The 16,676-nt window shown below is 40.8% G+C and overlaps 1 protein-coding gene across 1 annotated transcript in view; it reads right to left on the reverse strand.

The window, feature by feature from the left end:
• The window catches only part of LOC133754729 (nebulin-like), an 87,078-nt gene that overhangs the window by 10,176 nt on the left and 60,226 nt on the right, over nucleotides 1-16,676 (reverse strand). The window contains 3 exon segments of the mRNA XM_062185172.1: nucleotides 11,074-11,178; nucleotides 11,748-11,858; nucleotides 16,497-16,601. Coding sequence (XP_062041156.1) covers nucleotides 11,074-11,178; nucleotides 11,748-11,858; nucleotides 16,497-16,601 — 321 coding nt within the window.

Below are 16,676 nucleotides of genomic sequence, written 5' to 3' on the forward strand. Positions count from 1 at the left end.
GAATTACCTCGCTTATTTGAATTTATCATTTTTGCATAATTAGTATGAACTAACTTAATTTGCAGTTATCCTTTTAAATGTCTTAAATGATGTTTGCTGAGATACTCAATGCCACATGATTAGTGGAGTCATCCTGAATATTTCTCCATTCTCATAGGGCTAAAAATATTAAAGTACAACTGTGATGCTTGGAGAGAGAATTCACAGCTTGATCCTTTTTCTATGAATTTCCTACTTTTTTTTCTGCTTTGTTTCCCTCACCTCACTCTAGGTTGCATTAAATTTTCCAGAAGGACCACATTTTGAATTTGGAGATGGAAGGTCTTCCTTGTTCAACTCTATCCTGATCTATGCTATTTTCACTGGCTGTTTAGCTCACTTCTCAGATCTGCTAAGGGAAGAGTGGTTATACATTTGGTAAGACATGGTGGAAATCACAAGCCACTGCTGATGGAGACTGAGGCTTCTAGAGCAAATACTACTTTTCAATGATTATTTTGATGAGTTTTTTTTAAAGTTTATGCTTTTTCTTTTTGCTTTAATGTAAATTTAAAATATGTCATCTCAAAAACTAAAAAAAAAAAAAAGAAATGGAAAGTGGGTGAGAGGGGAAGGGGAAGGGATGGAGGAAGGGAATATCATTGTGTTTTTAGAATTGTATCTAAAATCACATTCTGTTAAAAACTAAATTGATTCTGTTAAAAACTAAAAAAAAAAATTGGGCTTTTCAAACTTCAGGCCCTGCATTAAGAAATAATTTTGTGGTTGTGACAAGCACCTAAGAAACAGTGAAACAAACTGGAATTGATAATGTTAGAGTATATTATATGTAAGAAAGGTGAGTAAAGATTCATGCAGTTTTTATAATAGGCTTGGGTGTATGTATAGTGATTCAAATAATTTTATATAATTTTTATGTTTCTGTCCAAAGTAGTTTGGAAGCCACTGCCTTGGATCAAACTGTCTGATGCAATTTGACAATATTTGACAATAGCAGTTTGAAGTGCCAGTATAGCTGAAATGTAACAGCATAGGTAGTTATTAGTTGCCTATTTTAACGGGATCAGTGAGTTGCTTCTGTCTGAGAAGCTTACCCTGGCTTGGACATTTTCCAAAGGGCAAGTACCAGTTATCCCCATAAACAGTAGGAGCCCAAATGTTATCTCTCCGGGAGGTAGCAGATTGAGTTTGTGAAATTGCTCTTGGCTGCTGGGGCTATGTTTGGCAGTACTGTTCTTACCCAACTAGATCAGAAATATCCAGTTTTCCCAAGGTCTCTGTTTGCCTCTCTATTAATGAGTTTTGTTTGGTGGACTGACAAATTAGGAAACATTTTTTAGCTTATTTGAGAGAGAAAGAGAGAGAATATCCCATCTGCTGTTTCACTCCCCAAATGCACATGATGGTTGGGAGTGGGTTGGGCCAAAGTTAGGAGCCAGGAGCCAAGAACTCATTACAGGTCTCCCATATAGGTGGCTAGAATCCAACCACTTGAGCCATCAGCTCTGCCTCCCAGGGTTTGCATCAGCAGGAAGCTGGAGTCAGGAGCCAAAGCCAAGAATGGAAACCAGGTACTCTGGTATAGGATGTGGGCATCTTAACCTCTAGCCAAAACACCTGCCCCTGGGCTGGCTCATTCTAATCTTTAACTCCCCCTCTTTGCTGGAGAACTTCTCCTTTCGTACCCACTGTGTCTAGAGAAAATGGGAAGCAGCATTAAAGGTTATTTCTGTTTTTAGCTGTACCAGGTGGGTTTGGTAAAGGCCTACTCATTTAGAGGAAGTTTCCATCCCTGGCATTAATAAGTTAATCCTTAATTAGAGTAATGCAGTGTCACACTTTCAGTCTATTATAAGCTTCAGAGACGGAACAGCTTTCTCACATGATGAATTCTTTTATAACTTTTGTGTTTTGACTTTTTCACTGATGGAAATCAACCAAACTCATCATTGCTCCCTTCCTTGCTCTCCACCAATGGTTCTCTGTTATGCAAGTTTTGAAATATGCACTCAAGATGATAGTTGGCAAAGACTGAATTTTTATGTAGGATTTCCTTTTTTCACAATAGGACATTTTCTCCCCCCCCCCGCCCTTTTTTTTAAAAAGATTTGTTCATTTGAAAGACAAAGTAACAGGGGGGTGGAGTGGGGAGAGAAGAGACACAGGGAGAGAGATCTTGATAGTTTGCTTTCTAAATGATTGTAATAGCCAGGGCCTGTGCCAGACTGAAACTAGGAACCCAGAATTCATATCTGAGTCTCCCACGTGGATGGCAGGGACCCGAGTGCTTGGGCCATGACCTGCTATCTTCCTAGGTTCATTAGCAGGAAGCTGGATTCAAAGTGGAGTAGCTCAGACTCCAATCAGGCACTCTTGTGAAGGATGTGGACATCCCATGTGTCTACTTAACCTGCTGTGCCAATTCCCACATCATGACATTGTCAAGGATAGCTAGAACCCTTTTTCTTAAGGAGTTTGCAGACAAATTAAGAAAACAAAAAATATGCATTTGTTAAAAATTTTTTTAAAGATTTATTTATTTTACTTGAAAGTCAGAGTTACACACAGAGAGAAGGAGAGGCAGAGAGAGAGAGAGAGGTCTTCCATCCACTGGTTTACTTCCTAATTGGCCGCAATGGCCAGAGCTGTGCAGATCCAAAGCCAGAAGCCAGGAGCCAGGAGCTTCTTCCAGGTCTCCCATGTGGCTGCAGGGCCCAAGGGCTTGGTCCATCTTCCACTGCTTTTCCAGGCCATAGCAAAGAGCTGGATCAGAAGAGGAGGAGCCAGGACTAGAACTGGCGCCCATATGGGATACCGGCACAGCAGGCGGCAGCTTTACCTGCTATGCCACAGCACTGGCCCAAATAAATTGTTAAAATATTAAAATGTCATTCTAAAATATTTTCTATAGCTCAAAATATGGTGTAAGGCAGATCCCTATTTAAAGAGGGAGGACTTATTATAGGTTGTTGTCAGGGAGCCTCTTAGATTGCTCTTAAGAACAGTGTTAAAATGAGGATTGAGACACATTTTGTTTAGCCAAATCTAATTTAAATGTAGAATGTGAGAAAGTCTCCTAAAGCACTGAATTTGATTTTGCCCTCAGCTCCCCGTCACTCACATCTGCATTAAGGGAAGAAAATCTCTGAAATTTGATAGTGGGGTAAAGAGCAAAAACAATTTTATTGCATTTCAAAATAGCCTATATGTGAGCTCCAACTGGAAAATTAACATGTTTAGACCATTTTTGTTGAAGATTTGAGCATTTCATTGTTTACTATTAGTATCTGTTAGAGGACAGATACTATGGGTTGAGTAGGACTTGTCTGTGGTGTCTTAATGTTAATGGTCGATTGATTAAGGGTGAATTCTTGATCAAATTATGGCATCTCTGATGTGTGTCTGATGGGAGGACATTATATCTTTGGGGATGTGCTTTCAGAGAGTGATTCTCATAAGAGGATTGTTTGAGTTCAAATTCTGTCTAGCTGCTGTTTCCTGGCTTGTCATGTGATCATTCCTCCATACCCACCATGGCCAGAATCTCCCAGACACCAGACTATGGGACTGACCAATCCTGAATGGTAACCTCCAAACTATAAGTTGAAACAAACCATTTCTTTATCAGAAACTCCTCTCAGCTATTAAATGAAAGATCTCTGTGAGTGAGATCCCAGTGGAAAGAACAGGGCCATCAAAGAAGGAAGTACCTTTCTCTGAAGGGAGGAGAGAACTTCCACTTTGACTATGACCCTATCGGAATAAGATCAAAGTCAGCGAACTCTAAAGGCTTCCATAGCCCTGACAACTCATGACTAGAGCCTAGGGAGATTACTGACGCCATGAACAGGAGTGTCAAATTGTTAAGTCAGCAACAGAAGTCACTGTGTACTTACACCCCATGTGGGATCTGTCCTTAATGTGTTGTCTAATGTGAAGTGATGCTATAACTAGTACTGAAACAGTATTTTTACACTTTGTGTTTCTGTGTGGGTACAAACTGATGAGGTCTTTACTAATTATATACTGAATTGATCTTCTGTATATAAAGATAATTGGAAATGAAAAAAAAACAACCTGGTGTTAAATTGGAAATGGCATAGAAAATTAATTAATTTTAAAAAAATATTATGTAGGATCTCTGTCTTTAATGTGCTGTACACTCTTATTTAATGCTATAACTAGTACTCCAGTGGTGTTTTTTCACTTTGTGTTGCTATATGGGGCAAACTGTTGAAATCTTTACCTAATATATACTAACTGATCTTCTGTATATAAAGAGAATTGAAAATGAATCTTGATGTGAATGGAAGGGGAGAGGGAGCGGGAAAGGGGAGGGTTGAGGGCGGGAGGGAAGTTATGGGAGGGGGGAAGCCATTGTAACCCATAAGCTATACTTTGGAAATTTATATTCATTAAATAAAAGTTTAATAAATGGAAAAAAAGAGGCTGACTAATAAAGTATTAATCACACATCTAGTAACTGACTTTGTTTAGAAAAAGATTTATTTATTTATTTGAAAGGCAGAGTTAAAGATAGAGAAAGGAGAGATAGAGAGAGATCTTCCACGTGCTGGTTCACTCCTCAAATGGCCACAACAGCTAGGGTTTGGCCAGATCAAAGCCAGGTGCCAGGAGCTTCATCCACGTATCCCACATGGGCAACAAGGGCCCAAGCACTTGGGTCATCCTCTGCTGCTTTCCTAGTATGTGCATTAGCAGGGAGCTGGATTGCAAATGGAGCAGCCAGGACTCAAACCCATATGGAATTGGCTTTTTAGATAGCAGCTAAAACCATTATGCAACAATGCTGGCCTCTATTAACTGACTTTAAATTTTTTTTTCCTCAATATGGTTTGTTGATTACTTACGCTGTAGCAGGTGCTTGGCATGAAACACATAAAGGTGACCTCAAAGTTTTTTTTTTTTTAAGTATTTTATGTTTCAAGGGTAAATTTCTGTAGTTTATTGTATTTTATCATTTTAGATACTAAACTCCATGTGTCAAAACTGTCATTATTTCTGAAACTTTCTTTTAATCCTGTGCTCAAATTTGCTCTCCGTTTCTAAAACAGGCCCTGCTGTGTGATTCTTTGTAGGAAAAAGGCAATGTAGAAATTGAAGGAAAGTTGACCTGGGTTCTCTCCCCAAGGGTGCAATATCATGAGGAAGGGAGGGTACAATCCCAGGAACAATAGAGAATGCCTGCTTACAGACACACACTGAGTGTCCACAGCATCCAGCCAACCTGACTGTTGCTGGGAGCCTCTCTTGGTTCCTGCCTTCTGCTAGTTCACAGAGTTCTCTGAGACCCTTCCAAGAAATCTCTGCCCTGCAAACCTTACCTGGTTTGCCATCAAGAATTCTGACAGATTCAGGATCACCATGGAGTAGTTAAGCAACAATTAAAACATTTGTAATTACCTAACACATATGGACTGCATGTATTGTGCTAAATGATTTATTTTTTATTTTTTTAAAGATTTATTTATTTGAAAGTCAGAGTTACACAGAGAAGGAGAGGGAGAGAGAGAGAGAGAGAGAGAGAGAGAGAGAGAGAGAGAGAGGTCTTCAATCCACTGGTTCACTCCGCAATTGGCCTCAACGGTGGAGCTGTGCAGATTTGAAGCCGGGGAGCCAGGAGTTTCTTCTGGATCTTCCACATGGGGGGCAGGGGCCTGAGCATTTGGGCCATCTTCTACAGCTTTCCCAGGCCATAGTAGAGAGCTGGATTGGAAATGGATCAGCTGGGACTCGAACTGGGTGGACATATGTGATGCTGGCACTGCAGGTGGTGGCTTTACCCGTTATGCCACAGCACCAGCCCCTAAATGCTTTATTTTTTTTAAAAAAATTATTTATTTGAAAGAAAAAGTCACAGAGAGAGGGAGAGACATAAAGAGACAAAGATCTTACACCCACTAGTTCACTCCCCCAAATAACACCCACTGAAATGGCTGCGACTTGGTCAGACTGAAGCCAGGAGGCAGGAACTCCATCTGGGTTTCCCACATTGGGGCAGTGGCCCAAGGACTTGGGTGATCTGCTGCTGCCTTCGCAGGTGCATTAGCAGAGATCAGGATCAGAAGGTGAGCAGATAGGAATCAAAGTGGTGACCATGGGATTCTGGCATTGCAGGCAGAGAGCCACTATGCGAATTTCTGCTAAATGCTTTAAATAAATGCTTCACACAAATAAATGATGTCACCAAATCCTCACAACAGCAGAATGAGGCCTGTAGAGTGTCTGTTCTTTCAAGAATCTCCTTGAGGGTCTCTTCTTCGAAGGCTCTTATATAAATAGTACACAAAATAATATATGCCATATGTATTATATATAACATTGTTATATATAATTATTAAATTAATTAATAAATACAAATTATTAAATATATAACATTTGTTATATATTATGTATATTTATGCAACAGTACTTCAAAATGATCATGAGAAAATAGAATAGAAAGATAAGTTTATTTCAGTGCAAAAATTTTTGAAATCCATTTGTATGAAGGTTCTTTAAAAATTTTAATGAAAGATGTGCATTATGAAAAACTGTGTATGAATTCAAAAACATTTTGTACCAACATAAACTTATCATTTAATCTTATTTTCCATGAACTTTTTGCAAGTACCCTCAGATATGTAATATATTTATATAATATGGGGAAATGTGTTGCAGCAATTAGAACACTGCTTGGTATCCTTGAATTCCATATGGGAGTGCCTGGGTTGCAGTCCTGGCTCTGCTTCCAATTCCGGATTCCTGATAATGCACACTCTGGGCGTTAGCAAGTGATAGCTCAAGTCCTTGGGCCCCTGAGACCCACATGGGAGATCTGGATGGAGTTTCAGGTTCCTGGCTTCAGCCTGGCTCAGCACTGGATATTGCAGGCACTTGGGAAGTGAGCCAATGTCGTGGGTATTTTGGATGAAAGTCTCTCTCCCCGTCTCTGCCTCTCAAAAATAAAAACAATATATAATATAATGTGCTATACATATTAAGAACATTATATATAATTTTATATCCTTACTCTTACTATATTCTTTTTTAATTAATTTATTTGACAGGTAGAGTTATAGACTGAGAGAGAGAGAGAGAGAGAGAGAGAGAGAGAGAGAAAGAAAGGTCTTCCTTCCATTGGTTCACTCCCCATATGGCCACTACGGCTGGTGCTACGCCGATCTGAAACCAGGAGTCAGGTGCTTCTTCCTGGTCTCCCATGCAGGTGCAGGTGCCCAAGCACTTGGGCCATCCTCCACTGCCCTCCCGGGCCACAGCAGAGGCTGGCCTGGAAGAGGAGCAACTGGGACTAGCACCGGGTGCCCATATGGGATGCCAGCGCAGCAGGTGGAGGATTAACCAAGTGAACCATAGCGACGGCCCCATTACTATGTTCTTACTATGAGTCAGATACTATATGCATAGCAGTTCACATACATTATTTCATGTCATTCCCATCTGAACTCTGGGAAGTAGATTTATTATCTTAATAACAGAGGGAGTGAAAAAGGTCAAATAATGTTGTCAAGACTTATCTATGACTTGCAGAGTTAAGATTTGACTATGCCTTGTATTGTTTTGTTGCTAAACCAATGTGTCTACTCTTAACCCTCTACTACTTGTCTCTTCCTCGTCACTGTACTGTTTTGTCTTTGTTCTGGAATCTGGTAGAGTCTGTATTTGACTTGTTTTGTTTCTTTCCCCATTGCCTCTGAGGAAAGGCAAATCTATGTTATATAGGCCACTACATTCTTCTGTCCATGGCAGGCATCACTAGTCAGTGATTACCATATCCCACTGAGCCATCTCAAGAACACAGCTTCTCTTCTACAGGAAGTCAATCCCATTTAGTAAGAGACAAATCCCATTTGTCATCCAAGAATTACTCTTACAAAACTATGGTTAGTAAGTTGTTGATATATTTCTATTTTCTCTATTTTACAGATGAAGAAATAATGCTTAAAGAATTAAATAAGAAGACATTTACTTATGGATATTAGCAAACACTAGATTTTTGTAGGATTTATTGAATTCACATAAAACTCTTCAGATTGTATCTTGGCATGAGTAAGTTAGCTATTACTATTATTACTCCAAACACATGGGTTACACCAGAATCAGTAAATCCACTGAGACAAAAAGGATGTTGGTGTTTGCCAAGGGCTGGGAGAGTGGGACGCAGAATGGGGAGGAACTGCTAGATAGGTGTGGATTTTTCTTTTGGAAATTTTTGAAAGTTCCTAGACAGCAAATTGTCTTCCTGCACATGGAGTGAGGCAATGTTTTGGAGCTAGATAGAAATGATAATGTATAACATTGTACTAAATGCCAATGATTTGTATGCTTCAAAATGGTTAATTTATGTTATGTGAATTTCACTTCAGTAAGTCACCCAGGTTGTGGTGGATCACACAGGTCCAGGGAGACACTTGGGAGAGGGTACAGCCTTAAAGTTTGTATCCTGGGATCTTCCATCTCCTTACCCCAGTCCCGGATTTAGTAATATAGTCAGAATTTGTACCTAATCCTTTTGCTTTCTAAATAACATGCTTTTTAAAAATGCTAACATGCTGTTTCAAACATCAGGGAATGCCCTTCCTCAGTGGTAGATAGCTTTGTGAATCTGGGTTGAAAAGAACAGTTGAAGTGTCCCCACCTCAGGCAGGAAAACAAGTGAATTGTTGAAGCCCTTTAGAGTTTACAAAGCTGTTTAAGAGAACAGTTGGTTGCAAATAAGAGGAAATTTCCGTGTGCTGAGTAACCTATCCAACGTGCATGGAAACATGACTCAAGAGGAAAGCTGGAGCCAGAAGGGAACACTTGAGGTTCATAGAAACTTCTCTTCTGCACATGGCTCCATCTTTACTGAATGCAATCAAAACTCTAAGACTTCATGGCTGGGTCTGTTAAAAGCAAAGTGACATCCGTCGTCTCCTTAGTCGGTAAGCAGTGCCACTGAGCTTGCTGGGGTCATTTTTGGGGCTGGAGAAACTATTTAGTCTAGGCTAAATAGATTTTAGTTTACAAGACTGGGAGAGTCTCCTTGGGAAGATGTCAAACTTCGGATCATCCACTGCTAATCTCAGCAGTTTGCTTTATGTGTAACTGTGTAAATGTGTTGTAGCAACAACGAAGTTCATAAACACAGCCACTTCAAAACTCACTCTTTCAAAACAGGAAGGTATTAATAAACAGCTACTTCTCACGTGAAGGCAACTTGACATACATAATTTGGCTAAGAATTATGTGGCCACAAAAACCCCCATGTTTCATTTATTACATGTTATTCCTTGTATCTGTTTTGAAAGGATTTTGAGGTAGCCTTTGCTCACTTTCTGGGACTTTGCCAGTATCAAAGATGGAAGCCCAGTTGTCTGCCAGTGCTGTGTAGCCCTAGATCTGATGCAGCAGTGAGCACAGAGGGGTGGGCACAAGAGTTACTTCTTGCTCTTGCAAAACTTTAAAGACATCTTGAAAGCTTTCAGATGTTCTTGTCTGTTTTTCAACATGAATTATGAACCTTCTTTCTCTGCCACTGGAGATATTAAGACAAATGGCACATTTGCTCCCTGCAGGAGCTTTCAGTCTAATTTGGAAGACAGTTACATAAGCAGCTACCTGTAGAACAGGTGATAAGACCATCCTAAAGTTTGTGAACTAAAACCAGATGAACAGAGGAGGAAGCATGGTCTTCATTTTATTTTTAAATGACATGTAGTAATTGTACATTTTATGGGATATAATATAATAATTTGATATATGTCTATAATGTGTAATGGTCAAATCAGGGTAATTCACATATCTAACATTTTTGTGCTGGAATCCTTCAAACACTCTTTGATAGTTCTTTTTTTTCCTTGAAGATTTTTTTGTTTATTTGACATAGAGAGGGAGGGAGGAAGGGAGGGGAAAGGGGAGGGGAGAGAAAGAGAGAGAGAAAGAGAGAGAGAATATTAGAATCTTCCATCCTCTGGTTCACTCCCCAGGATAGCTGCAACAGCCAGGGGTGGGTCAGGCCGAATCCAGGAGCCAGGAGCTTCTTCCAGGTCTCCCACATGGGTGCAGGGGCCAAGGACTTGGACTGTGCTCTTTTTTTCCAGGCCATTATCAGAAAGTTCAATCACAAGAGGGGCAGCTAGTACTCGAATAGTCTTCCATATTGATGCCAGCATCACAGGTGGCGGCTTACCCGCTACACCACAATGCCGGCCCCTAGTTCATTTTTTAATTTAATTTCTTTTATTTATTGGAAAGGCAAAATGAGAGAGGGAGAGACAGAGAGCGCCCGCTGCTGGTGCACTCTCAAATAGCTGCAATAGTTGGAACAGGGCCAGGCCAAATCTAGGAGCCTGGAGTCTGGAACTCCATCTGGTCTCCCATATGGGTGTCAAGGACCCAGAAAAACCTGGACTGTCTTCTGCCGCCTTCCCAGGCACATTAGCAGGGAGCTGGATGGGAAACAGAGCAGCAAGGACTTGAACCAGTACTCTGGTATGAATGCCAGCATCACAAGTGGCAGTTTGATCTGCTGCACCACTATGCCAGCCTCTCTGTTATTTTTATTTTTATTTTTTAAAATTTTTGTAACAGGCAGAGTTAGTGAGAGAGAGAGAGAGAGAGACAGAGAGAAAGGTCTTCCTTCCATTGGTTCACCCCCTAAATGGCTGCCAATGACTGGCACACTGCGCTGATCCAAAGCCAGGAGCCAGGTGCTTCCTCCTGGTCTCCCATGCAAGTGCAGAGCCCAAGGACTTGGGCCATCCTCCACTGCACTCCCAGGCCCCAGCAGAGAGCTGGACTGGAAGAGGAGCAACCGGGACAGAACCGGCACCCCAGCCGGGACTAGAACCCGGGGTGCCAGCGCTGTAGGCAGAGTTTTAGCCTAGTTAGCCATGGCGTCGGCCTGCTAATTCTTTTTTAAAATACATAGTAAATTGTTGTAAACTATAGTCACCCTACTGTTCTACAGAAACTAAAATTTATTCCTCCTGCCTAACCATAGTTTTGTGCTCATTTTCTGACCTCTGAGGGGATGTTTAATTGTGTTGGCCAGCAAATGATGCAGCTTACAGAGCTGGCGAGCTGGCTTGTGTTCAGCACGTGATGCATTATCAGAGACTCCTTCATGTCAGTCACAGGCTTGTGCAGTTTCTTCAGGTCAGCCTTGTACTTAACCTGTGTTAACGAAGACAAACAGGAAATCATGCAAACAGAAAATAGAAAGCAGCACTGATGGAACCCATAATCCCATGGCCCTCCAGTGCTCGAGACGGTAACAGGAAACCATACCTCATTCACAGGGACCAAAGATGCAAACAACCTAAGAGGCCATGAGCTGATGAATGGATTAAGACATGTGGTGTATACACGTGATGAAATCTTACTCAGCCATACAATGGAAAAAGGTTTACTATGCACTGCAATATGGACGAACACAAAAGGACAGATACGGCATGATTTCATTTATGTAAAATCCCTAAAAGAAGCAAATTCATGGAGTCACAAAATAGATTACAAATTATCGGGATGGTGAGAGTAAGGGATGGAGGAGTTACTGCTGAATGGTTATAGATGTTATGTGTCGGTGATGAAAAAGTTTCAGAAATAAGAGTTAAATTAGTTAAATAACATTTGAGTGTAATTAATACCTAGTGAATTGTACACTTAAAAATGTTTAAAATGACAAGTATCATGATTATATATATGTTTCCACAGATTTTATTTTTTTAAAAAAGAAAGCATACCTCACTTGCAAGATTATTAGCATCTTTCATGGTTTTGTAGAGCTGGCTGTCTTTTGGATTGTATTTTGGCGTCTTTCCCTTCTCTTTGTCGAAATTTTCCCGATATTTAACCTAACAGCAAATGCAAACATTTTGATTATTCTTGAACACCAGTCAATTTGAGAACATAAATACCAAAGAATAGTCATGATTTATAAATTTATTACCCAAATGGGGACATTTTAAGAATTAAAGGGAGCATTATTGATAATAACTATGTGAGGACAACAATTAAGTATATGATCAAGTTACATAGTATAAGTCTTGATTATTTTCATACCCTGGATAATACAAAAATGAGCATCTCTTCCTAATGCAAAAAAAAAAAAAAAAAGGAGAAAATGCTTCAGGCTGAATTCAGAGAAGTGATCCAATGTATTAATTCAGAGAACAGTGGCCCTTCTAACTAGCAAACCCCAAAACATTGTATGTCTACTGTAACGAATTCAGAGAGGGGTTGTCAGTGATCAAGGCTGAGAAGTTAAGAATCTGTTAAAATTGGGAGAATTCACGGTCACTTAAAAATAGGATTTCTGTGAAACATTTAAAAATTTTTTGGACAAAAATTGATCTTGAATAAAAAAACAGAATATAGTATGAAGATTATTGGCTCTAAGTAGAATTCTAGATTAGAAGAAAAAAATGAGATACTTTAGAATTATGAGGAAAATAAGATTAAAGGTACTTAGGATATGAAATGGACTAAACTTTGGTCTTAAAATAAGCACAGTGCTTGTCAGTACTAGTTACTTAATAAATGTGTTTTGCTGCAATGAAAGGAAGAGACAGTCATTATGATGAGTTAATATGTAAAGATGATTTACATGTATGTAAATATGATTTACATATATGAGAATCTAACCAATTAACAGACAGTGGCAGAAACATCTTACTGAAAAACTGACTCATGCCTTTATCAGAGTATAGTCCAGAAGTGAATCCTACTAACTAGTCACTCTAGGAAGAATGAGAAATGAGCTACGTCTGAATGTTGGCCAATTACACAAGGGCACTATTCGGTTCTAAGGAAGCCTGCAGTTTCTGTCACAGGTGAGAGAGAAGACTCAGTCATCCAAAGTGAGTACTCTGAATCCAGAGAGCTTTACTCTACTGACGTTTAAACCAGGACCCCTCACGCTTTGTGACTGTACTCCACTTTCCCGAACTGGACAAACCCAGCAGCACAGACAACACAAGACCACTCAAATCTGAAAAATAACGAAGTCTGTCACATCAGAGAAAATGCATTCACGGTGCTGAGACATGCCAACCTTGGATACATCCACGGTGGAAATGCAGAGGGGAAAAGAAGCATGCAGAACCGTACGGAGGAAGGCAGGTGCACCGAGACCGATACAGAGGTGGGATCAGAACCAACACATACTAGGACAGCACAGTGCAGACATCCTACAATGGCTCTTTCCCCAAGGAAATTCACTTTGAAAATAAAGAAATGGAATGGCTGCTAAGGAGAGCTCGGAGCTGTGAGCTGCTGTTGGGACTCAAAGACAGCTTTTCCTAAGGGAGGCAGAAACCCCTAAGTCTGGGGATGTTCCCAAGAGCTGTGAAGCACAGAAGAGACAAGTGAGCCAGTTGTGCATTCGGGGTGGGAAGGAAAGCAGCAAAGATCCATCCAGGGTGGGAGAGGAGCAGCTTCCTTCCGAAGTGTGCTCAAAGTCCTCTTTTTTCATTTAGAAAACAACTCGCTTCAGGAGAAGTATTTATTCAAAGAACAGCACGTTCACTGGTTCCATTTCAGTTTCTTTTTCTTCAATTTTGAGTTCACTTAAATTTCCGATGTTAATATTTTTTTAAAACTGTTATGCCTCCCCTCTCCACAGGAAGGCCTCCAGGCCTGTGCAACCCACACAAGTGCTAGCATGAGTGGTATCAGTGCTTCGGGCCTCCTTTTATCACTGGGTCTTCCTAAAAACTACCAGGGTTTGAAAAATGAGGGCCAGATCAGACTTGGGACTTCAGGAACTCCTAGAGTGGCATTGGACGAGGAGTGATGTTCTGAGACTACGTGCACGTGGCATTGTGGGATGATGAAGTCTTTTTCTTGTGAACCGCAGGAGCCTGTGCTGTAGCAACGCCCTCCATCATCAAGTGGCCACAGCAGCAGTCACTGGTTCCAGCCGGCTCAGACGTTGGGCCTGTTATGGATGTCGTGTAGGGAAGTGGATATGAATTAATTCCCCTCTCCAAAGCTTAACTGCATTTAAGGCTCTAACATCTAACTGTTCGGCTCCTTTTTAGGGAATTGAACTGTATACTGGTGCTCCTATAAATGGAAGAACAGGTGTATGGATTAGACAGTTTCCTGCTATGAAGACTGTAAGACAAAGGATGAAGTAAACATTGTAAGAAGCTTATTCTGTTGATTCATGCTGTGATTAACCCAAGAAACTATATTAAACACCTGTCTTAAATGTATTAAATAGCAACGTGGTAAGTAACTTCAAGAGATGCAGGGTTTGTGTGTGGGTGGTGAGGAGATTCTCCACTGGTCTTCATTTCATCTTTCAATTCCATCCGTGTCAGCAGCCTCAGGAACACAGGGATACCATCTCCACCTGGAATCTGTTTTCCTGTTCCAAGTGGAGTCTCCCAGAGGGAAAGTGTCATGCAGGAAAAGAGGGACAAGTGCAAAAGAATAGCCTTTGACAAACGTCCACAGCAACCTACACGTTCTAACACAAAACAGAAAGACAGCTGCTCAGTCCTCTGACCAAGACCAAGAACGTAGACGAGAAAAAGAGAGAAAGACGGAGATGGGCTTGCTGTGGCATCTTACATCGCTGATGAGTACATTAATTTTCTTAAGGTGCCTCATCATAGGGGTGTCATAAGACGCGGCGCCGTGCCCGTGCCCTCTGCTTTGTCCCTTGAGGTATTCTGCCTGGAGTACGTAGCAAGAGAGCAAAGTCAGATGGGGAGAGCCCACACATTGCTGAAGGCCCCCTTGGCCAGGGCCACATCTTGAAGTGGTCAATCCTGCGACAAGCCATTCACAAAAATGTGGACTCAGGAAGTCAAGCTCATAAGAGGATCTGGCTGAATCCGCTTCTCCAGATCATAGGAATCTCTGAGGATTAGAAACATGGTCCTCTTGGCCGGTGCTGTTACACAGGGGGTTAAAGCCCTGGCCTGCAGCACCGGCACCCCATACAGGTGCCAGTTCAAGTCCCGGCTGCTCCTCTTCTGATCCATCTCTCTGCCATGGCATAAGAAAGCAGTGGAAGGTGGCCCAAGTCTTTAGGCCCCTGCACCTGTGTAAGAGACCCGGAAGAAAATCCTGGCACCAGACTTCGGTTTGGCTCAGCTCCAGCTGTTACAACCATTTGGGGAGGGAAGACAGCAGATGGAAGACCTCTCTCTCTCTTTGTCTCTACCTCTCTCTGTAACTCTGCTTTTCAAATAGATAAAAATCTTTTTTTAAAAAAAAAAAAAGAAACATGACTCTCTTGATTTCCAAAAGCAATAGTTTTCAAATTTTAAACATCAAAATCATTTATCTGCTTTTAACTTGATAATGGTATGGCTTTGGAAATAAAAAACATAGTAAGCATTTTTATATTAGGGAGTTCTTGCTACATTTCATTACTCAGTCTTTTTTGTGAGTGACTTTTGTAGCTTGGTTCCAAATGTTATATGATTCCATTAATTTATAATAAAACTACTGTATTGAAATTTTAACTCTAAAATTCATATTTAATTGTCATCTGTCATCTGATCCTTTTCTCTTTCTATAATTCTAACCTGTTTCATCACCTGGAATTATTACTTTATATCTTCTAAAAATATTGGAATTCTAAGTCTGGTATTGCTAAAAGTCAATGCCTACAACAACCAAATATATCCCCAAACTAGTTCTTAAAATAAATATTTGAACAGAACAGGTGAAGAAGAAGAAGATGGGATCTCTAAATTGGAGTAGAAAAAAGATAATCTTTAGTTCATGTCCTATGGGACCAAAAACTTTCTGTTTCTGGTGGTAGATCATGGAATCTCTAACCCAAGTCTGAAAACCTGTCATAACTGGGGGCATTCTACATAATTGGTCTAACAAGGGAAATTAGGTAATGTGGGACTCTGGTTTGGGCAACACGTTTCCAAATCCATCTTCTCAATACCACTCCTATGACATCAGTTAGCACAGGGCATTTTCACCCCAGCAACCTGTGCATATCTTGATGGAACTTTGTTTTACCAATTGTAATCATTCCTCCACAGGCAAGGGGTCTGAAGACATCTGGTCATCCACAGTTCCTAGCCCAGGCATTCAATATTTATATGTTGAATGAAAGACTAAGATTTCATCTGGTTGGTTCTAGAAGTTAGAATTTCATGACTCTCATATGTTAGCAAGTCTCCCACAGGTGACTCCAGTATGAATCAGACTCTCAGAATGTAACTCTTACTGCCTGGCGAGAGCTTCCAGAGGACCTGAGAAGCAGGTGTTTTTGTCACATAATGATAGTTAAGCAGACAGATGTGTAAATGCATACCCACAGTGGACAAATGGAGACTGAGAAAGACCTAGGAGGATAGTGACAAGGTCCTCAGCACACTTTTCCATGATGTAACTTTTGAAATCTCTACAATGCTACGAAAGACCCAGAGTCTCTTTGATTGATAATATTGTACTTTCATTCTAGGTGTTGCTCCTTCGTGCACAGCTGTTTGCTATTTGCCCATCTACATTACCTGGCTGCTCAGCCTGGCTGCCTTCTTGGCCATTTCAATGTCTGGGCGCCCAAGCATGCTTAGCCCATGGCTGCCTTCCTTGCGGTGCTTGGCTCTGTACTCCACCTGAATCAAGGAAACCAAAGTGGGTGACACATTCTTGGTGATGAGTGTCTTGACTACTTATTGGGAGTGACCTTT

The sequence above is a fragment of the Lepus europaeus genome, unplaced genomic scaffold, assembly GCF_033115175.1.
Source record: "Lepus europaeus isolate LE1 unplaced genomic scaffold, mLepTim1.pri SCAFFOLD_29, whole genome shotgun sequence".
Classification (NCBI taxonomy): Eukaryota; Metazoa; Chordata; class Mammalia; order Lagomorpha; family Leporidae; genus Lepus; species Lepus europaeus.